Source organism: Acinonyx jubatus, chromosome B1 (assembly GCF_027475565.1).
Source record: "Acinonyx jubatus isolate Ajub_Pintada_27869175 chromosome B1, VMU_Ajub_asm_v1.0, whole genome shotgun sequence".
NCBI classification, from domain to species: domain Eukaryota; kingdom Metazoa; phylum Chordata; class Mammalia; order Carnivora; family Felidae; genus Acinonyx; species Acinonyx jubatus.
The window spans coordinates 200,088,612-200,113,311 of NC_069382.1; the positions used below are offsets into that span (position 1 = coordinate 200,088,612).

At 56.5% G+C, this 24,700-nt stretch overlaps 1 protein-coding gene across 5 annotated transcripts in view; it reads right to left on the reverse strand.

Annotated features, from left to right (window-relative positions):
* The window catches only part of CFAP99 (cilia and flagella associated protein 99), a 41,094-nt gene that overhangs the window by 8,015 nt on the left and 8,379 nt on the right, over positions 1-24,700 (reverse strand). For 4 of the 5 annotated variants that reach the window (XM_053217705.1, XM_027067025.2, XM_053217707.1 and 1 more), the window contains exons 2-11: positions 24,343-24,470; positions 14,444-14,588; positions 13,155-13,249; positions 9,597-9,709; positions 8,143-8,320; positions 6,434-6,514; positions 6,173-6,247; positions 5,204-5,275; positions 4,873-4,961; positions 4,130-4,334 (exon numbers count right to left, since the gene is read on the reverse strand). In XM_053217705.1, the coding sequence (XP_053073680.1) occupies positions 4,130-4,334; positions 4,873-4,961; positions 5,204-5,275; positions 6,173-6,247; positions 6,434-6,514; positions 8,143-8,320; positions 9,597-9,709; positions 13,155-13,249; positions 14,444-14,588; positions 24,343-24,453 (1,164 nt within the window). In that variant the 5' untranslated portion in view covers positions 24,454-24,470. The remainder of the gene's footprint in view (positions 1-4,129; positions 4,335-4,872; positions 4,962-5,203; positions 5,276-6,172; positions 6,248-6,433; positions 6,515-8,142; positions 8,321-9,596; positions 9,710-13,154; positions 13,250-14,443; positions 14,589-24,342; positions 24,471-24,700) is intronic. The other variant, XM_053217706.1, reaches the window with a different exon arrangement.

The window sequence follows — 24,700 nt, forward strand, 5'->3', positions numbered from 1 at the left end:
CATCAGAATTAAAAATATAACACCACTTACAATTACTCAAAAATAATAAAAGAAACACTTAGGCACAAATCTAACAGAACACGAACAGGACTTGAATGCTAAAAACGAAACACTATACAACACAGATGAAAGAAATAAAGGATTGAAATAAATGGAGAGACGTACTGCATTCGTGGATTGGGGGCCCCAGCTGGGTGGTCATGGAAGTCGATCCAGACCTCAGACCACGTATGAGCACAAACTGGGCGCAGATTAGAGATCCAGACGTAAAAATGAAATATAAATACTAGAGGACACCTAGGCGCATTGCTCTATAACACAGGTACGGGAAAAACCTTTCTCCTCACTCTTCAAAGTCCAGGCACAGTAAAAGGAAACATTGATTAGTCTGCATGGTAAAACACACAAGCAAAGCCACGTGACAGATTGGGAGGAAATATCTGCATTATATTATGAAAAGTCACTGTCCCTACTATGTAAAGAACTCTTCAAAACCAAAGAAATGAAGGCTAAGAGCTTGTTAGAAAATGTTCAACTATCTTTGGCAAAGGCACCGAGACCACTCAGCAGGGGAGGGACTGTGTCTTCAACAAACGGTGCTGGGAAACCCAGACATCCACACGCACAAGAATGAAATTAGACCCTTATTTTACACCACACACAAAAATCAATTCAAAGTGGATTAGAGACTTAAACACAAGACCTGAAATCACAAACTCCTAGAAGAAGACAGGAGAAAACTCCCTCATATTGGTCTTAGCTTTTTTTTTTTTTTTTTGGATTTGACATCAAAAGCACAGGCAAGAAGAACAAAAATGAACTACTGGGACTACATCAAACTAAAAGGTTTCTGCACAGCAAAGGAAACAACCAACAAAATGAAAAGGCAACCTATGGAATGGAAGAAATCATTTGCAAACTATGTATCTGATAAGGGGTTAATACCCAAAACATATAAGGTACTCCTACAACTCAATAGCAAAAAAACAAAACAAAACAAAACAAAACAAAAAACAAACAAAAAAGCCAAATAACCTGACCAAAAAATGGGCAAAGGACCTGAACATTTTCCAAAGATGATAAACAGACATTTTCCATGTGCCAACAGACACATGAAAAGATGCTCATAACCACTCATCATCAGGGAAATGCAAATCAAAACCACAATGAGATACCACTTCACCCCTGTTGGGATGGCTATCATAAAAAAGTCAAAAGATAGCAAGTGCTGGTGAGGATGTGGAGAAAAGGGAATTCTATGCACCGTTGGTGGGAATGTAAATTGGTGCAGCCATTGTGGAAAAAAGTATTTTAATTTTTTCTGAAAAAATTAAAAATAGAATTACCAGTTTTTAAAAAGTAATCTTTGCACCCAACGTGGGGTTCCAACTCAGGACCTTCAAATCAAGAGTCACATGCTCTACGAGCTAAGCCAGCCAGGTACCCCCAGAACTACCAGTTTTAAAATTAGAACCCAGAGCCAACCGACACATGAAAAAATGCTCAACATCACTCATCATCAGGGAATTACAAATCAAAGCCACAATGAGATACCACCTTACACCTGTCAGAATGGCTAACATTCACAACTCAGGCAACAACAGACGTTGGCCAGGATGCAGAGAAAGAAGATCCCTTTTGCATTGTTGGTGCAAGCTGGTGCAGCCACTCTGGAAAGCAGTATGGAGGTTCCTCAAAAAACTAAAATAGAACTACCCTACAACCCAGCAATTGCACTACTAGGCATTTATCCAAGGGATACAGGTGTGCCGTTTCGAAGGGACACATGCACCCCCATGTTTATAGCAGCACTATTGACAATAGCCAAAGTATGGAAAGAGCCCAAATGTCAATCGATGGATGAATGGATAAAGAAAATGTGGTGTATATATATACAATGGAGTATTACTCAGCAATCAAAAAGAATGAAATCTTGTCATTTGCAACTACATGGATGGAACTGGAGGGTATTACGCTAAGTGAAATTAATTAGTCAGAGAAAAACAAAAATCATATGACTTCACTCACAGGAGGACTTTAAGAGACAAAACAGATGAACATAAGGGAAGGGAAGCAAAAATAATATAAAAACAGGGAGGGGGACAAAACAGAAGAGACTCATAAACATGGAGAACAAACTGAGGGTTACTGGAGGGGTCGTGGGAGGGGGGAATGGGCTAAATGGGTAAGGGGCACTAAGGAATCTACTCCTGAAATCATTGTTGCACTATATGCTAATAATTTGTATGTAAATTTTAAAAAATAAAAAATAAAAATAAAATAAAATAAGGACAAAAAAATAAAAATAAGTAAATAAATAAATAAAAATAAAATTAGAACCCAGAAGTATCACTTCTGATATAGATTCAAAGGAAATAAAACCACTGTTTTGAGGAGATATCTGCACCCCCCATGTTCACTGCAGCATCATTCACAATAGCCAAGACATGGCAACAACCTAATTGTCCCTTCAGAGACGAATACGAGAACACTCTGCAGCCTTAAAAAAGAAGGAAGTCCTGCCATTTGCAAAAACATGGGTAAACCGGGAACATATTATGTTAAGTGAGATAAGCCTGGCACAGGACAGTTGCTGTAGGATCTCACTTATGTGTGGAATCTAACAAGGTCCACATTGTGGTCGCAGAGACCAGAGCCGTGGGCATGGTCCAAGTGCGCGAGGTCTGTTAGAAGATGGGTACGTTCCAGAGACCTAATGTACAGGGTGGGGACTGCGGTTCATAAGAACGTGTACATGAAATTTGCTAAGAGAGATCTCCAGTGTCCCTGCCACACGCGGAGGAGGTCGCTGCGGGAGGGGACAGATACAGCAATTTGCTCGATTGTGACAATCACGTCACGATGGGACGTGTATCCGAACGTCCTGTGACAGACCTTCAACAGACACGATTTCACTCGTCCATCGTGCCGCAGTAGAGCTGCGAGAAAACGGACAAAAGGCACGAAGAGGTTGTTCACAGAAAGAGATACAGAGATGGCTCTTAGATATATGGCAACACGCTCAAAGTCATACATAATCAATGAAATGCAAATCAGAACTTGCCGGGATACTGTTTCTCACCTACAAGACGAGCGAACATTTCTGAGTTCAGCACGGCACACTCTGCCGGGGTCTGCACACGCTGCCCGCGGAAGGTGAGGAAACTGCGTGCCCAACAGCGGGGACCGAGCCCCGCTCTCAGTTACTCTGGGGCTTAGTGATGTCCCCTCTAGAAGCTTACCTTGAAAACCTCTCTCCACAAACACGGAAAACTGGCCCTGTGTTTCTCCTTGCAGACAAAGCGGGGCGTGGCATTTTATGTAAGGGACAAGGGAGGAAGGAAGGATTTGTACACAAGTGTACGTATTTGCTTTAAGGAAAGATGATCCAGAGGTTAATGAAAATAAGAATTGAGGTGGGTAGGTGGCAAGGGACTTACAAGAAATGACGCTTCTCTGAGTCTATTTTTCAGATCGCTTGACTTCCTATTTGTGAAAAAGTACACTAAGAAGGAAGGAAAAGCAAACCCTAACATCAAATACAAACAGACACAAACAAGTTATCCAAAGGGCATTTTCGAGTGAACTTCCAGCATGGTCCCCTCCCCCTGCCCAATGCAAGTCCCCAAGGGCACACATCTGGGGACAGACAGAACCGAGGTCAGGCCTGCGGACCCCAGGCCACTTGGGAGCCACTGCAAAGAACAGGCTTTCAGGGAAACACAGGTTGGGGTCCCCCACCCAGGCCACCCGTCCTAGGAGGAGGCAGAGCCAGGACTGAGACGTCTAAAGCTTCTGAAGATGCCTGCAGACCCTCCTATGGGAGAGGACGCCATACGCAAATGTGTTGGCTTTCCAGAAGTTTCCGCCAGAACCTCAGATCCTCCTTCGTGTGTGGATGTGTGGGCCCACTGCCCCTCCTGGTAGGGGCAGGGGGCAGTCTGGACCAGAAGTGCTGTCCACTGAGAGAGCCTCCAACCCCCGCCCCCAACCCGTGAAGGTGCAGAAAGAGAAACCACAGCCACTGTGTGGATCTTAGGGGTCAGACCACAAGCCATGACCACAGGAGCTGCCACAGCCCGCCAGCCGGCCCCCAGGTACTCCCGCTGCTCCCGCAAGGCTGCGTCACCTCCTCCTTCTTCTGGTCAGCCTTCTCCTTGTTCCCTTGCACCAGGCGCTGCCGGGCCAGGATGGCCTCCTCGTGGCTGAGTTTCCCCTGCAGCCTATGGCACTCGCTCACGGCCAGCTGCTCCTCCCGGCCCTCCGCCTGCACCTTCCTCTGCCACTCGAGGAACTCGGAGAAGTCCCCGGCCCCATCCACAAGCTTATCCACCCTGGGGAGAGGGGACAAGAGTGGGGGCCTGTGCTGGCCATGGGGCGGGGGTGCACGGGTTCCCTGGGGGTGCGGTGGCCTCACAGGCATGGGGAGCCGTTCACCCATCGCGGGCCATAGCACCTGTCCCCCACCCACCGTCCGCCTGTCCCCCACCCACCGTCCGCCTGTCCCCATCCTCTCATCCACCTGGTCAGCCACCCAAACCCCACCCACAGCCCAACTCATGGGGTAAGCACAGGGGACCGGGGCGCTGGTGGTCAGCGGGGGGCCTTAGGGGGTTCTGAAGAGCAGGTGACCCTGAGAGAAGTGTGGGCTGGGCCAGCTTTCTGCTAAGCTGCCCTCTGCCCAGTTTCCCTCACTGAGCGGGTCATCTTCTTCAGATGCAGCCGTGACCCTAAGGCTGGCCTGCCTGTGGCACCCCCAAAGCACCACAGCCACCAGGCCCCGCCTTCCCCCCTGCTGGCAACCTCCTCCTCTCCCAGGAGAGCCGTCCCTGCACCCCTTCCTCTGAACAGGGTGAGGAGCCGCCCGCCTACCTCTCCAGCTCTTTCTCCACCTGCCGCTGGTATAGAGATCCTTCCCGCAGGATGGCAGCTGTGTTGAGCTTCACAGGGACGTTGTTGGTCTGCAGGAGACAGGAGGGGCCGGCTGCAGTCTGGTGGCTGGCGGGGGGAGAGTCGGGCCAGCAAATGCTCTCCTACTCCCCACACTTGCCCCCCGGCCCCTAGGGTGGGGCCTCCCTCAGGACCTCCAGCTCTGGCCATCTGATCCCCTGGGCACAGACCTGGCCAGGAAGTGAGTGTCCAGGGAGAGGGGACTAGACCAGGCACCCCGTGCCCAACCTGGCTGGTCAGGAACACCCCTCACCTTGTAGAAGGTCAGCTTTGGAGTCTTAAGGATTCGGGGCAGGAGTCGGGGCTGCAGAGTCTTCTGGGAGACCTGCGGGGATCAGGCCCAGCACCTGTGCCCACTGGGTGCCCTTGGACGCACCCTGGGGGAATGGTGGGCCCAGCACCCCTGGGAGGGCCAACGCACCCCCCTGTCCTCGCTCCAGCTGCCCACCCGAGTGTTCCCAGCCCACCCCCTGCTCACGGGTCCCACGACAACACTTCTGTCTCCCATGCCCTCCCCGGCCTTTCCTGGGTGTAGGGCCGGCCAGGCCTGGGGACCACAGTTCCCAGGTGCTTGAACCTCTGGGTTCAGGGCCCGTCCCCCAAGTGGCTCCCTGGCACTGGCTTCCACAACTGGCTTCCTGGCTGCTAGGAAGTTGCTCCTTGCCTGCTGCCGCTCTGGGGTGCTCCCAGGAGGGGCCCCACAGCCCCAGTGTGCGGAGCGGTGGGTAGACGAGCACCCCCTTGGAACTCAGCCAGCACACCCCCAGGGCCATGCCCCGCCTGCCCCAACTGCTCGTGGGGGCCAGGGCACCGCTGCCTCGCCCTGCTGCCACCGGCGGTAGGGGGAGCCCACAGTGGGGAGGGCAGGGCAGGCCCACTCCTCTGGACAGAGCGCCCACCACGAACAGGCCTTCCTTGTCCTGCGTCCTTTACTTTTTCTTTATTGACAAACTTACCTTGGCTTTTTTTTTTTCCTTACGGAAACAGTAAGTGCTCAGCATGGAAATGTGGGAACACCCAGAGAGGGATGCGTGGATCGCCCGTGCGGATCTGGAGGTACATCTGCACCTGCCGCCCCGCCCGGGCTTGGGGAGCAGAGACCAGACAGGCTAAAGAAGGGGCTCATCGCGTCACCGCTCAAAGGGCGCAGGGAGGGACGGTTCCATGTGGTGGGAGAGTGCCACCGTGAAGACCGACCCAGGGCGAGGAGGGTGGGTGTTACCTGCGTCGGGGGCTCCCCGCGGGACCTGGGCACCGCGCACCGCATCTCCTCCATGTTCGCCCTGAGCAGCAGCTCCTGCAAGAGGCAGCACTTGGCTCTGGCCCCACTGGCCACCCCCCGGTGCCCTTGGGCCTCGGGAGGGACGAAGGCACAGACCAGCTTCCCGCTCTTCCTCTGCCCCCCTCCCCCGTCCCCCACCTCCTCACAGAACACCCCCCAGAGGGTCTAGGAAGGCAGGGCTCGTCGTCAGTGGGTCCTCACCTCTGCCTTCCAGCGATTGTGTCTCTTGGTCGTCTCCAGCAGCTGCTGCTCCTTGGGCGGCTGGTAGGTGCTCCTGGGGACCTGGTGGTGGCCGGAGGAAAGCCTGCGGTCAGCGGCTATGGTGTCCGGGGTGTGTAGAAGGGCCAGGCTGGTGGCCAGTGGGATATGGGTGAAGAGAGGGCGGTGCCGGGGACAGGAGGGTGGACTGTGGTGCCCGTGCCAGCAGAAGCAGGGCTGGGAGGGAGGCTGCTGGGCTCTGACTGGGATCCCCTGGGTGCTGGTGGCCATCCGGGGGAGGGAAAGGAAGGACGGCAGGCCAGCAGCAAGAAGGGAGGTGGCCAAGCATGGGGTCAGGTCCAGTAGACACTGGGGGAACAGGCAGAGGACCACTGAGTGGGCAGGGGATGGAAGGGGAGGTGTGGAGGGGAAAGTGAGTCCAGGAAGGTGTCATGGACCCCAGAAAATGAGGGTCAGGGAGGGGGCGGGGCCATAGCATGAATACTGCAGAGACCAGGGTGGCCTGAGAGCCATCCACAGGGTCCCATCACAGGGACCCTCGCCAGCCTGGAGGGAGCAGTGTCCATGCGGGTGGGGCAGGGACAGCCTGGAAACCCCTGAGCTCCAGACCCTAACTCATTGCCCTCTGCCCTGTGTGCCTAAGGAGCATTGGAATACTCGAGGGACCTGACCCAGGCGAGGGCTCATGGAAAACCTCTCTGGGCAGAGAGGTTGCCATGAGACCTGAAGTTGGTGGGGGTGGGCTGGGACCCCCGGCACCCCAACCCCCTTCCATGTGGTCTTTAATTCTGTGAGGAAACCAGATTGGGTCTGGGAAACTGACCCCACCACAAGTGTGTGGGGTAGAGACTTGGATCAGTCAGAACACAGCATCCCCAATCATGGTGATCAGCTCAAGGGGAGGCGTGCGGCCTGAGCTGGCCTGAGCTGGTCTAATCGTACTCTTACAGAATTCTTGGCCCTAGATGTCCTCTCATGCCCTGCATGGTTTACAGTACGGGGAAGGCCTGGGTGGGTTGCTACAATGAAGGAAGTTTGCCCAAAGATAAAGGTGACCCACAGAAGCACAGCTAGAACTCTGATCAAACTCTGCCTGAGGCCTAACCTACTCAGCCAAGAGTCAGCCCGTCCTCTATGGTCTACACCAGCTTGAGCTGCCTTTTTCTGTTACCTACAATACAAAGCATCCTGACTGGCAGAAGTCAGCAAAGTGGGGAGAGAGAGAGGGAGAAGGAGAGGAAGAGGCTCTAGGCAGATGGGACAGGCGTGCAAAGGCCCTGGGGTGAGGACAGGTCCACATGATGGGGTCACACAGACAGACATTATCACCTGCCCATGACCTGAGTAGTACTGAAGAGCATACTGTGAGCTACACATGTGCTATTTAATAGAGAGGGAGACCTATGTCACAACAGGTTACAAGCATGGTCTAGATGCCACGTCCGGACAGGTTTGAGCCCTGTGGCCCCACAGCCTCACTTCATCTCTGCTGACCAGACCTTAGGATGTGGAGCACAGGAACTCACTGGGCAGGCCCCAGGTCAGCTGGGCTTCCCCCACAGAGACGTGGGGTCACCAAATGCTCCTGGTCTGGTCCAGTGCACCTGGGAAGAGCCCAGCCTGCCCCTGGCTCACAGAGTCCACTCTCCCAGCTTGGATGGGCCGTGCTCACCGCAAATGTCTGCACTTACTGGTTTGGATTTGGCCACGACAGGGACTGGCTCAGGCACTGGAATGGAGCGGGGTCTGGGGACAGTCAGGTTGAACTCCTTGGGCTCTGTGACCTTGGCCTTGGTCTTGGAAACAACGGACTGATTGGCCAACACTTCCTCTAGCTGGTTGATCAGCTTCTGGACTTCCGGCTGCCATCTTGAAGGCAAAGGCAAGAGCAGCCACTTAGGGCCACTTCCTAAGGCCAACCAGGGCACCGCCCTCAGGAGAAGCAGGCCAACTAGGGCACGGCCTTTGGGAGAAGGTCAACGAGGGCACGGCCCTGGGGAACCAAAGGACCCAAGACACCCTGGGTCCACCTTAGGGTGAGGGCTGATAATGGAAGCAACAGCCACTCCACTGAGGGCCAGCTATGCCCCGGGCACTGTACCAGCTGCGCCCTGAGTCACGCAGACAGGTGAGGAAACAAGGCCAGCAGCACTGTGGTCACAAGCCATGCTGCTACATGGGGAGTTGGGAGGACAGGGACAGAGAGGCCCCAGCGGCAGGAATCCAGGGGCCTGAGGAGCAGCAGCGGGAGGGACACAGAGCTAATCTGGGCCCGAGCGGAAGGTCCAGTGCAAGGAGGCCCAGAGAAGCTGGAGATGTCTGGAATGTTCCTGGAGCTGTGCTGCTGGTGACAGGTGGGGAAGGGGCTACGGGAGCAGGATGGAGCCTTGGGGTGCCGGTGCCCTGGAGCAGGGGTCTGTGCCCTACACCGCAGGCGGGCCCAGTTCCCATCAGCAGCCTGGAAGGTGGGGTTCCCCTGAGGACAGACAGCATGGTTTGTATAGCTCCTGGCCCAGCTCGAGGGCCACGGCCATCAGAGGAAGGAAGGGCACTTCTGAGGGGGGTGAGGTTTCCGGAGGGGCAGGGCGGGTCTGGGATGGGGCTGCATATGGCAGTGATGAGGTGGGTGGCGGGCACCCTGGACCAAGGCTGACCCCACAGGTGGCTCTCTGGGCCCCGAGGGCCCGGGCCCTAGTGGCAGTCCTGTGGATGGGCAGTGAATCCAGCCTGGCTTGGACTGAGGGCTTTCTTCCAGGGAAACGGCAGCTCCAGGGCCACCCCTCCACCTCAGGGCCATGGTTTTCTCTCCCACAGAAGGGCTCCTCCCCCCGGGCCTCTGGCTCTCCAGCACACTGCTGGTACCTAAAGTGGTCTGCTTGTGCCCAAACAGTCTGTCTGTCCCCAGGAAAACCAGGCGGCTCCCCCAGCCCTATCAGAAGGGAAACACCGCAGGGCCAGCTTCACCCTGACCCCAGTAGCCTCTCGTGGAGGCCAAGGGCAGGGCCAGGCCACAGTGCTGGTCCTTCTGCCCGTGGGTCCCGGCCTGCGCGGGTGAAGCCGGGATTTGGCCGAGCTTGTTATGGGGCGCAGGGACAAGAGGGTGGCTTCGGGGAGTGGAGTGCAGGGAGGCTCCGGCCTGTCCCACCTCATCAGGGGGCCGATCCAGTTCTCTCGCACATAGGCTGTCTCGTAGATGAGGCTCCACTCATCTGTGATCCATGAGCACAGGTTTAAGGGGTTGAAGAAGAACCCCAGGAACTGAGGGAGAAGTAGGAACCATTGAGGGGGGGCCTCGGCACCAGAACCCCTCCCCAACCTGGTGAAGCCCACAGTGCCCCTCACAGGAAAGCCAGTGCCCCAGGGGGCAGGGGGCAAGGAAACCACTGTCCACGCCAGGGCAGCAGGCCCCTCGGGAAAGACCCTCCCTCCCCGAGCCCTGCTCGCCTGCCCCCATGCTGGGCTGGGGTGCCTGTGCTGGGGCGCTGCCCCTGGCCACGCTGGCTTCTGCTCACGGCCTCTGGGCGTTCAGGGCAGCTCACTCCAGTCCTGGGGCGTGTCCCTGCCCAGCAGGGCACGTCCCTGCTGGTGGGGACCCTGTGCCTGAGCTACCTGCCCAGGACCTGGAAGGCCCACACCCCACTTCTGGAGAGTTCTTGGTGGGGACAGATGGATAGCGGCCTGCATCCCCTATGGGCTCCGGAATTCCAGGAATAGAGGTGCACTTTGCCCCTGCTTGCCCAGAACAGTGCCAGTGGGTGGGCCCCAGGAGTGACCTGCCCACCCGGCTCCTGGAAGGGACTGAGGATGTTCTCCCTGGGACGGCCCAGACCCCACCACAGCAGGAACTTCTAGCGGCCGTGGGCCCTGCAGGCTGTTTTCCAGTCCTGGCCCTCAAGTCTAACAGATCTGGTTCTAGAAGACAGTCCAGTTTAGCTTCTCATGGAGGCTGGCTGCCTGGGGGAGAGGGAGGTGTGCTTCGGCAGAGGGGGCTGGCTGTGGCCCCAGGACGTGGCTGTCAGCACAGCTGAGGTGAAGCTCAGCACCCCCCACCCCAGCCCTCCTCCGAGGGGCAGCCACGCCCGGGCCTGCTGGCCGACTGTTCTGCAGGAGGGCGTCCACCCAGACGAAACCACACCCGGGCTTGCAGGGCCTTGTCTAGTCAAGGGGACCACTACAGACCATTCAAACCAGCCTCCCAGAAAACCAGGGAGGCCACACGCTGGAGCCCCCCAGGAGAGCTTTGTGTGGACACAGGAAACATGATGCCTCCATCTGGGTCCCTAAAAGCACACCCTTGAGCTGTGAGCCTTGGGAACAGGGAGTTTACTGGGGAGGGAGTGAGTCAGCAGGTGGGTTCCCGCTGTGGGCCTTTGGGCTCCACCCAGCACCGCCCGTGGATTTGGGCCCAACGCCTGCCAAGGGCTGGGAGGGCCTTACTCCCGGGGCTTCCGGGTCTGGAGTTGGTGTTTGCTGCATGCTGTGCGTGGTGGGCATGATGCCCGGGCCCTTGCAGCTGCTGTGAATGGAGCGGCTGAGCAGTGGGGGCACCAGGCACAAGGACAGGACCCTGGCTGCTGTCACTGCCTCCCCAGGGTGGCCACTGCCCGCTGCCCAGCTGCCAGCCGCCCAGCCATGGCCTGTCTCCTGCCCTCCCCATTGCATGGCTGTCTCTCAGCCTTTACCCTTTCCTGCCGGAAGGGGCAGTCGGTGCCCCGCTATCTGGCCTTGGGGTCTCTGCTCCCCTTGCTCCTGGCCAGTGCTCCTTGCTGCTCCATCCCCCTGCCCACTCAGCATCTCAGCTGGTGTGCTGCCCCCACCCAGGGATGGCCTGCCCACACCCCTGGAGAGAGCTCTCCACAGTGAGGCCCCCATTCTCACCAGGTGTGGGGGCAGGGTCCTGGGGTGAGTTCTCCGGCCCTCTGGAGGATTCCAGCGTGTGAGCGGGGGTCATTGGAGCCAGAGGATTGCTAATGCCCCTGGAGTGACAGGCCAGCTGCAGCCACATCCAGCACTGTGTCTGGCAGAGACCACGGCCAAAGCTGCCTGAGAACCAGCCTGAGCAGGCTGAGCTCACTACCACCTCGTCACTGCTGACCACGGTGGGCTGTGGGGGGCTTCCCCAGGGAGGCCCCAGGGCTGCCATCCTGTCCCTAACAGCTTGCACCCTGTCTTCAAGGCCCAGGCTGACCTCTCCTCTAGAGGCTGGAGGTGGGTGGACCCAATGGGACTGGGGGGGGGGGGGGGGAGGGCGTGGGCAGGGGAGAGAAGGCCCTGCAGAGGGTGCCGCCCCACCCCTGCAGCTCCCCAGCTCCTGTCGGAGTTTGTGGGGGCAGTTTCCATGAATCTCTTCCAGAAAATCTCCAGGGAGGTAACACCCAGCCACCTGCACTGGGGGCCCTAGGCTCGCCGTGTGTGGCCAGCTCTCTGTGTACCTGTCCTGGGTCTGCGTTGTGGGGCAGCCCCAGGAGGGTCCTGTGCCGCCCCCTCTGGGTTCTTCAGGCCAAGGTTGGTCTAGGGCCAGCTCCTGCACTGCGGGACCCAGTGCAAGATGACACATAGACCCCTTTGTTCAACAATCACCAAGAATCTGAGGCCTCTGAGAGCAGAGCGTGAACTGAGCATCGGCAGCTCAGCCTGGGGAGCCGGCCCTGGGCACCTCCAGACACCTCTCAGAAAATGCCTACAATTTGTCTTTTTCTTAGAAAGATGAAGACTGTGTTTAAGATAACTATGCAAATGTTTATCCCCGTGAATTGCTTGTTTACATGTAGGTAGGAAATGCCATCATTAAACACAAATCACGGCCTTGGGCCAGCACTTTCTCTTTCCCTTGTTAGGTGGCCAAGGTACCTGTGAATCTCCAGTGCCACATCTCTGGGGGCTGTGGTCCTAGTGGGTGTCCCTTCCCCCGCTCCCCCCCCCCCCCGCCACTCCCACCGAACTGTCACCGCAGAGCCTGCTGTTTCTTCTGGGAGAGGCCCCAGGGCAGTCCCCGGGCCTGTGATATCCCCGCTCTTCTCCAGGAGTCGCTGTCCTGGTCTGGTGACGGCCCTCCAAGCCCAGTAAGAAGGAGCAAGCCAGTGGTTAAAAGCCTGGTCCAAGAAAGGGCTCTGCTACTCACTTGCTGAGTGGTATTGGGTGAGTCACCCAACCTCTCTGTGCCTCAGTTCCCTCAGCTGTGGGATGGATGCCTTGTAAGATGACCTCCCTGGGTCATTGTGAGGATGGAACAAGAAATGCTCACGGACGAAGCCTGGCCCACAGCAAGTGCTCCACGGGGGCTGGCCACTAAAGAACGGTGGGCCTCAGGCTCAGGCCACAGGAGGGGCCACGGCAGGGCAGAAGATTGGTCCGCAGCCTCCCCCGATGGACGCCAATCCTCAGGGTCCACTCGGACCCACCCCCTTGCCTGCCCCTCAGCCCCCAGGCAGCACAGCCTCTCTTGGAGGGAGGAGCTTGGTCACAGAGAGAAGGGAAGGCTCCAGAGGCCCAGACTCACCACCCACCAGGACCCTGAGGGATGGGAGTCGAATCCCCCAGGGACAAAACGAGGGTGTCTGCAGCAATGAGAGGGCACCTGTTTGTCATAAACACACACTAAACCCAGCAGAGTCTCTTCCATTACAACGAGCCAGAGAGTGAGAGGTCGGCGCTGGCTGGGACACCTTTGCCCTTGGGTTTAGGAAGAAACCGCAGAGCTCACCTTGTACATCTTGTCCACGGGCTGGGACCTGACGATGTCACAGAAGAGCTGAAAGCCGAGTTCCTCCAGCTGGAACGTGGCCAGGTAGCAGATCACTGGGGAAACGGGGCCGGTGAGTGGGGCCGCCCCTGGGGTGTCCTCCCCTGCGCCCCCTTGCATTCCGTCTTGGGGAATCAGCCGGAGGCCTGACCGGTGCCCGGCAGGTGCGAGGGAGCCGGAGCCGAAGGCCCACCACCAGCCGGGCAGGTGACCACGGGCAAGAGCTCCACCTGACGCCGTGTGAAAACGACAAAATGCTGCGAGAGTTCGGACGACGGCTCACATGGGTGAGCGTTTGGGGAGCGTCTGTCAAAACACTTCCACACACGCTCACTGACTTGGCATGTTCTCAGAAATTCTAAAAGTTCCCTGGGTAAAAGGAAAATCACTTTGGATTTCAGTTTGTTAATTTTGAGAGATGGAGTAGCCTTAAGCCAAGCAGGACGTGAACACCTGGGCAGGTGAGGGTCCCCGGGCAGGGGGCTGTTCATTACACTGGCTGCTGGGCAGGCCAGTGATGTGCTGCTGGCTGTGACACCTGAGCTGAGCGTCGGGGGCACAGGCAGAGCTCAGGGGCCAGCTCCCGACCTGGCATCGGGTCACTAAGTTCAGCTTCCCAGCACCCTGCTGTCCCCAAGCCTTCTCCTTCTGAACAGGGGCTCTGAGGCCTAGTGCAGGGTCTGGGGGCTGAACCAACACCCCTACCCGGAGGCACTGACCACTCTGCCTGCAATGTTCACCCCATGCCACGGAAGCAGGTGGCCCTCCGGGGCCTGCAGGAGACCAGGCAGAGACAATTCATATTTAATCCCCTGCTGGACAGTCCAGACTGCGGCCACAAGGCTGGCCCTGCCCTATGTCCTCAGGGCTGAGGGGGTCAGGAACTTGGCCAATGATAAAGGCTTGTCATTTCACCCAGGCTGGCCTTTTGGGGGCACTGTCTCTGAAGCAGGCTGTGCCTCCCTCAGGGACCCGAGGCTCTGGACCCCAGCCTGGTTTTAGTGAGCCCGGAGTCTGTTTGCACGTCTGTAAGGCAGACCCGGTCCAGTCACTCAAGGCAGCCGTGAGGACCCAACGAGTGAGGGGCAGGGAGAGAGCCCGGAAAGCAGCATGCTGCAGAAGCAGGGGCTGGCGTCCAGCACGAGCCTGAGGAGCTCCTGTCTGCGGCCGCCTCCCCAGGTCATCACCAGTGTTGTCTGTGCCTTGTGCAGGGGGCAAGGGCAGCGGGCCTGGCCCACAGGGACACCTACCCTCAAAGAGGCTGTAGTCGGCCCGTGGGCAGAGACAGCCGGCCCGCACGTAGAAGGCGTCCACCACCACGGCCAGCAGCTTCTGGTACTCGAGGCACCCAGACAGCACCTCCAGAATGAACGCCTGCTTCTGGGGGCTCAGGGTCTAGGAAAGAAACAGCCCGGGAGGGGGGAGGGGGCCGTGGGCCAGGGCCAGGCACCCGATCCGTGCTGGGGAAGCGTTCTCTCAGTGCACCCCTCCCCAAGCTGTTGGCAGAGTCCACGACAGTCCGGCGCCCCGACCCTCTGACCCAGCGGGTCTGCCCCAGGATGTGGTCCCTCGGGTGCTCCTGGGTAGTGACCACGGGCTGGGGGCAGGGACAGAAATAAACAGGCATGAAAAATGTGTGATTTCACTTGTATGAGGCCCCAGGACCGAGAGAGGATGGTGGGAGCTGGGGGCCGGAGTGGGGGTGGGCAGTTAGGGTTTCACGGGAACGGTTTCTGTTGTGGAGGATGAGAAAGTTCTGGGAAGGAGGGTGGGGACGGCTGCACAACAGTGTGAATGTTCTTAATGCCACAGAGCCGTGCACTTAACAGTGGCTACGATGGTAAATGTTATGTCATGTGTGTTTTACCACAATGAGAGAAAAAAAGAGCACGTTCCTATAAAGGTTTTCAAGTGAATTATTAAAAAAAATAATCCCTCCCCCCCCCCAAAAAAAAAATGGTAAGGAAAACCTGCAAAGTCAGACAGGAATTACCAGTAACTGGAGGGACTGTGTTCTCTCCACGGGCTTCTGCTGGGGACACTGACTTTTCCCCACTTACCCCTTGGACAACTGTGTTGTCACACGTTACTTATTCAAAAAAGTGATTAAGCTTTTGAAAACAAGAAGACTGAAAAAGAACATCTAGTGTTGCCAGCACGGCCATGAGAGGGGCTGGTGGGGACCGGTGCCGTTGGGTCTTTCCTGAAAGCAATTTGGAAATGTGTTTCAAGTACCTTGTGCTTCCCGTACCCTTTAATCCAGTAATTACTTCTGGGAATGTGAGGAAACCATCCAAAATACAGGAAACAGCTGCATACAAGAAGTTCAGGGCATTTAAGAAGCAAAATTTTCTTAATGTTTTTTTTTTTTTTTTTCCCCATATCGTCTGCTTTGCTTTTAATCAGCTTGGAATGTTGGCAGTTTCTGGCTGTGTCTGCCTGGCCGCAGGAGTCAGTCCTGCAGAAACCGAGAAGTGCCCCGAGTGTCTTTGAGTGTCACCCCTGTGCGGTCCTCTACACCCAAAGACAAGAGGTTTTCCCTCACTGTTCAGTATACACTCCAAGCTTTTCAACTTCAGGGGGAAAAAAATCATTGTATGTTTTCCTGTATTGTACATTTAATATTTTTTATTTTAATTTTTATTTTAGAGAGACAGCGAGCATGAGCAGAGAGAGGGGCAAAGGAGAGAGAGAGAGGGAGGGAGAGGGAGGGAGGGAGGGAGGGAGGGGGAGAGAGAGAGAGAGAGAGAGAGAGAGAGAATCCCAAGCAGGATCCATGACTATGGTGTGTTGTAAATTTTAGACTATTTCATATACATCACATTAAAACTGCCATATCACATTTAGTGTATAGATTTTGCAAATAGGATACTGTATGTAACCCCTAACTGTATCTGTAGTGTATATGTAATGTATTTATGCCCAACAAATGTTTTAATTCTTTCTGAAAAGGAAAAGAAAGAAGTTCAGGGCGAAGGAAAATGGTCAGGACCTAAGTGTCAGTGGTGGGGAGTCGCTAGGTCAGACGCTCCCTCCCGTCACAGAGAGCGAGGAAGCCATTGAACTCAGTCCTGCAAGGTCTCCAGGAGGGGACAAGACGGTTAATGCAGCGTGAAACCAGAATGCAGACCTCGACCCAAACAGATGCAAAACACTGCAAAACATACTCACCAGTAGTGTCATTAAAACAACAAAAAAATTTTTTTTGCCCATCTATTAGATAAATTTTGGAACTCATTGTTTTATTTTGGATGTTTTATTATCAGTGAAGTTTTCATATGTTTACTGGACATTTGTATTTCTTTTTTTTTTTAACGTTTATTTTTAAGAGAGAGAGAGAGACAGAGTGTGAGTGGGGAGGGGCAGAGAGAGTGGGGACAGAGGCTCTGACGTGGGCTCTGTGCTGACAGCAGAGTCTGATGCGCTCAAACTCACAAACCGAAAGATCAGGACCTGAGTGGAAGTCAGATGCTCAGCCCTCTGAGCCACCCAGGTGCCCCCCTCTTACTTTCATGCGAAGAGAACGACCTGAGGGGTCCTGGATGAGCCACAGGACCTCGGAGAGCCTCTGTCTCCACACCTGCGAGTGTGGATGTTGTCTTGGCAGACCGTGTCATTCCCACGTCCTTCCTGAGGTGCCCCTGAGCCACAGAAGCTGGAAGCCTGAAACCGTGTTCTTCAGTGGGCTATGCCCCCGTGGCTCTGGCACAGTTTGGTTGTGCTAATGAGATGCCCTTACAGGAGAGACAGGAGGTCAAGGGAGATGACGTCCCCTCCCCGCCCCCCCGCGCCCCCCACAGAGGTGACCACTGTGCAGCAGGGGCTGCCCTGGACTTGGGTTCTGAAACCCTCCCCGTGGCTTGGAGCACAGCCTGGCTTCACTAGATCCCTTGCTCCTTCCAGTGCCGGGACTGGGCTCCAGCAATATTCGGATGCCAATACTCCCCTGCTGACACCTCCTCTCCTCACGTGGGAGGGTCTCCGGCCTCCAGCCCAGTCTCTTCAAGGTCTGCGCTCACCCCGGGGGGCACGGCAACCAGCATCTAGGCTGAAAACGTGCCCTTCCAACCGTGGGTCCCCGGCCCGCCCTCCCGGACTCCAGAAAGTTCTGTCTGCTCCTGTACCCTCCCCCGACTCGGGTGTCTGGCCTCTGGGCTTTGCCCCAACTCCCTGGCCTCCCCCTCTCAGCACAACCCCAGAAAGTCTTTGTTGCCTCCCTCTCCCTCTGCCTCATGGCTGGGCCGGGGGAACCTCTGCACTCTGGCTTCTCCTCTCGACCTTCCTCTGTTTCCAGCCTGGCCACCAAGTAGTTCTTTTAAAATGGGGATCGGATCATGTCTGTCCTTCTTCAGAGCCTGCCAGAAGAAGTCCTTACAATGGCCAGTGAGGCTCTGTGTGGACTGGTCTGGCTCCCTCGGGGTCCTTACCTAACCCTGTCTCCGCTCCAGCCACACTGGCCTCCCTCTGCTTCTCCAGCTTGTAGGATGTCCCCTCACGGCCTCCGTGCTAGCTGTTCCCTCCGTTTGCAACACTCTTCCCCGTACACTTGCTCCTTCACTCCCACCAGGTCTTTGCTCAGACGCTACCTGACCCAGGAGGCGTCCCTGACCCCCCCCCCCCCCCCCCCCCGTCAGATGCTGCCTAGCGCTCTCGCCCAGCTGCACATGCAGGCAGCTGATTCCCTTCCCTGCTACAATGTTACGGTGGTGCTCCAGACAGGGAACAGAATGTCCTGCCTTCCTGGGCAGTAGTGGGGACCCAGGGACATCCCCCCAGTGCAGGCGAGGCACAGAGCAGCACCTCCTTCCTGGGTCAGCTCTGGTCTCACGGTCCTCTGACCCCCGGGCTGTGCGCACAGCGGGTGCGTTCTGTCAGAGGAAGGCCGGGTGCCCACGCCCGTGCGGGCAGGGCAGAAAGCAATGAGTCAGCAAACCTGGAGCTGAGGCTGCATGAGTTTGCAGGACGCCTGCTGACAGGCTCTCGCACTTCTGAGGCTCAGACAACAGTGACTCCGCTGCTCATTAATTACGTCTGCGTTTGGGAAGTGTGAGTCTGTATTAATAAGGTCAGAGCCCGGAGCCTGCGGCTCTAAGCCCTGATGCCATCTATCCCCGGGCACGGAGGTCAGGCGGGGCTGCATGGGGCCAAGGGGTCCCGGAGGACACAGAGCTAAGCAGCAAATGACACCCTGGCCCGTGGGCCAGGCTGGGCCCAGGGCCAGGTCTTTGCCACCAGGGAAGGTCAACCCAGCTGGTCATAGTGGGGAGACTGAGGCCTGGGGCAGTGACCGAGTCCTTCTGGCCAGGCCAGCAGAGGGCTGCTGGGGCTGGGCTGGCCAGGCTGTCTCCAGGAGGAGGTAGGGAGAGAGCTGAATTGCACCGAGGGGGCCCCGGTACCAGAGCTGACCCTTAATTCCAAACCCACCTCAGCCACAGACCACAGAGGGCTGTGGCCGCCCAAGGGCCTCTGAGTGTGGATACCGTTTTGGGCCTTGGTCAAGTTCAGGACTCTGGAGTCCACAGCCCCTGGCCAGCCCCCAGGGAGGGCAGCAAGGCCCTGGATAACAGTTTCGCGGATAGTCTGGGAGGTGGCCGGGACTGCGAGCCTGCCGACTTTCCACCATCACTGGCTGCCTCTGGCCGGAGCCCCCAGACCCAGTTTGCCAAGTTAGGGCAGAGCTAGACTGGGGCCCGGGGCAGGAAAGGGGCCTGGTTGTGGATTTAATCAGAACACAGAATGTGTAAGTTGTGTCACAACACCTAGAGGCTCCTGCTAATCAGTGACGTGTTGGCTGAGGTGGGTATTATGCTAAGTGAAACAAGTCAGCCAGAGAAAGGCAGATACCATGTTTTCGCTCATATGTGGATCTTGAGAAACTTAACAGAAGACCATGGGGGAGGGGAAGGGGAAAAAGAAAAAAAGTTACAGAGAGGGAGGGAGGCAAACCATAAGAGACTCCTAAATACTGAGAACAAACTGAGGGTTGATGGGGGGTGGGAGGGGAGGGTGGGTGATGGGCATCGAGGAGGGCACCTGTTGGGATGAGCACTGGGGGTTGTATGGAAACTAATCTGACAATAAATTATATTAAAAAACAAAAAAAGAAGAGCAGACAAAGGAAATAGGCTGCCCGGTGTCTAATCCCTTCTCCCTTTTTTCCTGCTCAACAGAAAAATGCTATCTCATTGTGGATGGTGGTTTGCTCAGCTAAAACTTTTTCCAGGCCCCTGCTCACGGAGCCATGTAGCAGATGGCTTTAATCAATGAGATCTAATGGCAAATTGCCGGGTGCAGCCTCCAAGGAAGCTCTTAGAAAGTGAGGCAGATTCACCCGGCACGTGCCTTTATGCTGTTTGCCTTTCTCCTCTTCTCTCCTGGGATATGGATGCAATGCTGGAGGCAGGGCAGCCATTTTGTGACTACAAAACAAAGGTACATTGCAAGCATGGCCGAGCAGAGAGGAGGGAAAATACATTCCTAATGGCACCACGGAGCCCCTGAGCCCACCCTGGACTGCCTGTATGTACGCAGACTGTTTCTTATGTGAGCGAAGATACCTCCAATTTCTTTAAGCCATTGCTTTTCTGGATTTTCTCACAGCCAAACACTATTTCCTAACAGATACAGGTCCGAGAAGATCAGATCGTTCAGAGATAGAAATACATAATCGCTTCAAAACTCAGGAGGTAAAATGAATGTTGATTATGTGCACCGACTGCCTTTCCCCACCTATTTCATTGGCAGAGACGGAAACACTTGCTAGCACAATATGTAAGCAGAAGGCTTTGGAGGAACAAACACACCCTACCCACCAACGAGAGTGCGAGCATGTAGACCCCTCAACTGGCAAGATCTACGGAAACCATGGGGGCCAGCTCCCCCACCGTGGAGAAGCTGCATTTTCTGGGACTTGGCCCGAGGTGTGCCTTCCCAGGTGCAGGGGGACAAGGGGACGGGTCCGTCTCACTGTGGTTCTGATACCAAAAGACTGGAAATGGCCTACAAGCCCATCGACAGGCGACGGTCATGATGGTTAGGTCACAGCCAGGCAACAGGATGCTTTCAGCTCTAAGGACAGAACGTGGAAGAGTCCTCATGGTACTTTAAGTGTTATGTACACTTATGTACATTTATGTTATAATGTACTACCATTTTGTAGAAATTTAAAAAATTTTATGTAAAAATGATACTGTTTTCATATATAAAACATATAGTTTAAATGTAATTTTTGCTACATCTAATACCTATGCAAGAGAGGCCTGGGCAGTCTCTGGAAGGGACCACAGGACACTGCTCTCTGCTTGTCTCCTGGGAGGGCCAGTATGGGGGGGTAGACCCCACTGGATACCATCTTGAGCCTTTTGGGTTTTGGATCTTTGATGTCATAAACCAGGCACTTAAACATATTAAAATAAAAAACGTTTCCTGAGCCCAGGAAGCTACTGACTAGGACAGCAAGTTCAAGGCGTTCTGGCCCTTGGCCACACTGCCGCCTTCCAGGCGAGGACATGGGTGGTGATCCAGGCCCCCAGCCCCCCAGTCCCTGCTTTCCCCCTGTCCCTCTGGCGGGGGGTGGGGCGGGCTGGGTGCTCAGCTGGGCCTCTCCTCACCCCCGCTTCACCCTTGTGCTGACTGCCCAGCTGCCCAGCACCACTCCTGCCAGCCCAGTGCTGACCTTTCCATTCCCCTGCCCGCCCTTGCCCATGGTTTGGCCTGGGGCCCAAGGTTCTGCGCACTCAGATCCCACTTGGCCTCCCCGCCCATGCAGCGCCTGTCACAGGTCAGGACTCTGCCGTCCTGACTCATTCAGGTCCCTCTGCCTGAGGTGGGGGGGGGGGGGGTTTGCGGAATCCCTGTTCTCCCAGACCTCCCACCCCTCTGGTTCTATCTCAATCTCAAAGCCAGAGTCTTCTCTGAGGCTGCTCAGACCTCATGGACTTTGTGGATGCCCCAAGCTGCCTGCTGTGCCCAGTACGCCCCCGCCCTGGTCCTGCAGGCCCAAGCTGACTCTCTGGGAGTCCCTATGCCCCACCTGTTCAGCCTGGTGCCCAGCTGTCATGCTGGCTGGCCACGTGGGTCTCTGGGAGTGCAGGTGGGGGAAGGGATGGCTAAAGGCAACACCCAGGGAGGGACGTCCAGCAGCATCCCTCTCCCCTACAGGAAACTCTCCAGTCTGCCGTCATCGTGCTCTAATGAAATGACACTTGTTCCAAAGTGACATTAACTACGGGAGGCAGAGCTTGGAGCGCGGGGGAGGCGAGGATTCCTGTCCCTCCTGAGGGCCTGGCCAGGGAGCACAGGAGAACCCAGGCTTTCAGGCCAGCCCAGGTGCTTGCTGGTTCCATCACCCTCACCCCCACTGATCCCTCCCTCCTCTCTCCAGCCCCAGCCAGGCCCTCAGTGCCACTGTCAGGCCGTTCTGGAGACTGGCATCTGCAGAGGCTTGATGCCCACATCTCAGCACCTACACACCCAGTGGTGATGATGGATCCCTTTCTGATCTACAGATAATCTGCAGAGAGAAAGTCAGCACGCTGTCCCCCAATCCACAAGTCCTTGTACCTTCCCCACCCTTCGGCCAGGCTTCATCTGAACACCTCAGGTGCCCTCCTCTGCACCTAGTCCCCAGAGTCCAGCATTTCGGCAGCAACCCTGAGTGTGCCAACCTGGCCCCTCCATCCTTGGCCTCTCCCAGGAGGTTCCCTGTCTATACAAATGTCCTGGGGCTACCCTAACAAATTGCCACAAACTTGGCCGCTGAAAACAACAGGGATGTAGGCTTTCAGAGTTCTGGAGGACAGAATTCTGAACTTGAGGTGTCGCAAGGTCAGGTCACAGGGAGGGTCCACACCGTGCTTCTCCCCAGCTGCGGGTGGTTGCGGGATCCTGGCGTCCACATCTCATGGATATATCTGTGGTCACGTGGCTTTCTTCCCTGGCCTCTGTGTTGAGATTTCCCTCTCCTTCTAAGGATGCTGGTCACTGGATTTGGGGCTCACCCTAAGTCAAGGATGCTCTTATCTCGAGATTCCTAATCATATCTGCAGAAGGGGCATTTCTAAATAAGGTCACATTCACAGGTAACCAGCAGCCAGCACTTGAAGGTACCTTTTTTCAGCCAGGACCCCTGCCCGATGGGCTCGTGCGCTGTGTTGTCTTCTGCCAGGCGGCAGCCTTGAGCCTTGAGTCTAACAAAAGCAGTGGGTTCCTTCAATTTTCTGCACACAGGAGTGTGTTGTCCCTACTGGGTCAGACTTGAGGCGGGCATTGGAAAGGATCTGGGAAGACCAGCGTGTCAGAAAACGCACTTGCTGGCCTCTCCATCTGACGCGAGCCTCCGTGCACACCCCGGCGACGCTGGCCAGATCCCTGGGACTCGGTGCGGTGGGTCTGGGGGCAGAGGCGTGCTGGCTTCCCTCCCCACGGAAACGCACACCTAGGGGCATGATGCCATGGCTCACTAAGCAACAACTGCCGGCAATAATGTGTTGTCACAGACCCAACTTTCTGTAACGGTTATTACTGAGAAATAAAGATGCTGGCCTTGCTGTTTTTGCTGGGCAGTGGGGGAAAGCTTTGGAGGGCGGGTGCAGGGGAGATGAGGGCAGAGCAGAGACACCAAGGGGCCTCCTTGCAAGTGGAAGATGAGAGAAGCTCGGGCGAGGTCTTTCTTTTAGGATGACACCGACAACAGCAGTCGTGGCTGACGCGAGAGACCCGAGGAGGGTGGGACAGAGGCAGCTGCCCCGCCAGGCCCTGGAGCAGCCACTGGGGAGGGCCAGGCCCAAGCGGGGTGGGGGGGAGGGGGCGCTGAGCTGTGCAGGGCGTTTCCACTTGGGGAAGATAATTGTGGTAGGGTCTGGCCTTGGCTGTTTTCATCATTTCCCCAAATGCTAGGGTCTCAGGGACGAGCTTGAGAGAGGGGTACAGGCTGCTGCCCGGCCCCTGCTGCCAGAGACATCGGTTCCTGAATGAAGCTGGGGAGAAGGGGTTGGGTCAGCGGTCCCAAGCTTTCTCTCGTGGGAGAGTCTCTGGTTTCTGGGCCCCTCTAGCCTTTGTGTGCACAGCCCAGGGCCCCAGCCCCTTCTGCAAGGCAGCGACCACTTCAGGTTTTCGGGCCGCTGGACCACAAGGCAGCTGATGAAGGAAGAGAGTTCCCTACCACACCGCAAGGGAGAGGGAGTCCCTCTGTGGCCGGGGGCCCAGCAGAGCCCACGCCTGAGCAGGTCATGGGGGCTAGCCCACCTCCCCAGGGGTGGGCACAGTGAATAGCTCACACACGCCTGTTAAGGAAAAGCAATTCCACCTGGCAATTAAGGACAAGCATCCTGTAATTAATGCATTTGCTACAACAGCCCCAGGGGGGCTGGGCCCCTGCAATGCATGCTCCCGCTCCCTGGGCACCTACCCACCCCCGGTGGACGGACTGACAGACGCACAGAGAGGCTTCTGAGGGCGGCCGAGCTGACAGGTGGTGCTCCAGTGGCCCTGAGCCGTCCCAGGACGTCAGCCAAGCGGACTCTCTGTATGTGCTTGAAATGGGGTGGGCTGTAGTTGGGGGAGAAAAGAACAAGGACCATCCAGGGGCACGGGGACAAGAGGTGAGTAGCAGGGGGGCGGCGGGTGGGGGGGAAGGTCCCTTATTTCTGCCAGCTGTGGGCCACGAGAAGAAGGAGGTGGGGGCTCCTGTGGGCCTCGCTGCCTTGGCCAGCCCCCGCCTCTCTGTCGGAAGCCGGTCAGCTCGCTGGCTGCTCGTGTGTAGCTGCCCTGGGAGGAGGCCACCCTCCAGAGTGGAGGTCAATCCAAGCTCACTCTTCTCTATGTTCACTTTTGGATGGTACCGTGCAGGCACGTCCTGAGGCATGGTGCCAATATTCCCTTTCACAAGAGTGGTCTGATGCACATTCCAGATGCCAGGGATGCCTCTTGAGGCACAGAGAGGGTCCCTGAAGGCCTCTAGAAACACTGCAGCCACTATTGTGACCTAGAGTGAAGCTGAGGACATCCAGCCTTCGAATGGCATGGGGCCGTGCCCAGGGCCTCTCCCCAGGGAGGACGGAAAGCAGCTGTCTTCCTAGAAAGTAACTAGCTACATGACAGGTGTCACCAGCATGCCTCCCAGCGAGCCCCGAGCCGCCACTGATCCTACCTGCAGGGCGGTGGACGCGGCCTCCAGGAACTGCTCAGCACTGCCCTTCTTAGCCTTAAATTTGTCCAGTTGCCCAATCACAGTTTCAATGCATTTTCCGTAGTAGGCCATCTTCCCAGGGCAGGACTCTAGAAGCAAACCACTACAGGTCACACCCTCCATGACCTCTGGGCTGTCAGCTAGGAAGGTGGCAAAGGCAGCCACAGAGGCTTTATCAATAGACGGGACGTCCCCTGGGAGCCTGGGACCTCTCACAGTGAGGCATGTTAGAGGGAGACAGGGACCCCAGCTGGGGAAACCCGGGCCCACTTCCTGGACCGTGTCCTTGTAGGACTCTGCCGTCCATGGGCCCAGGCTG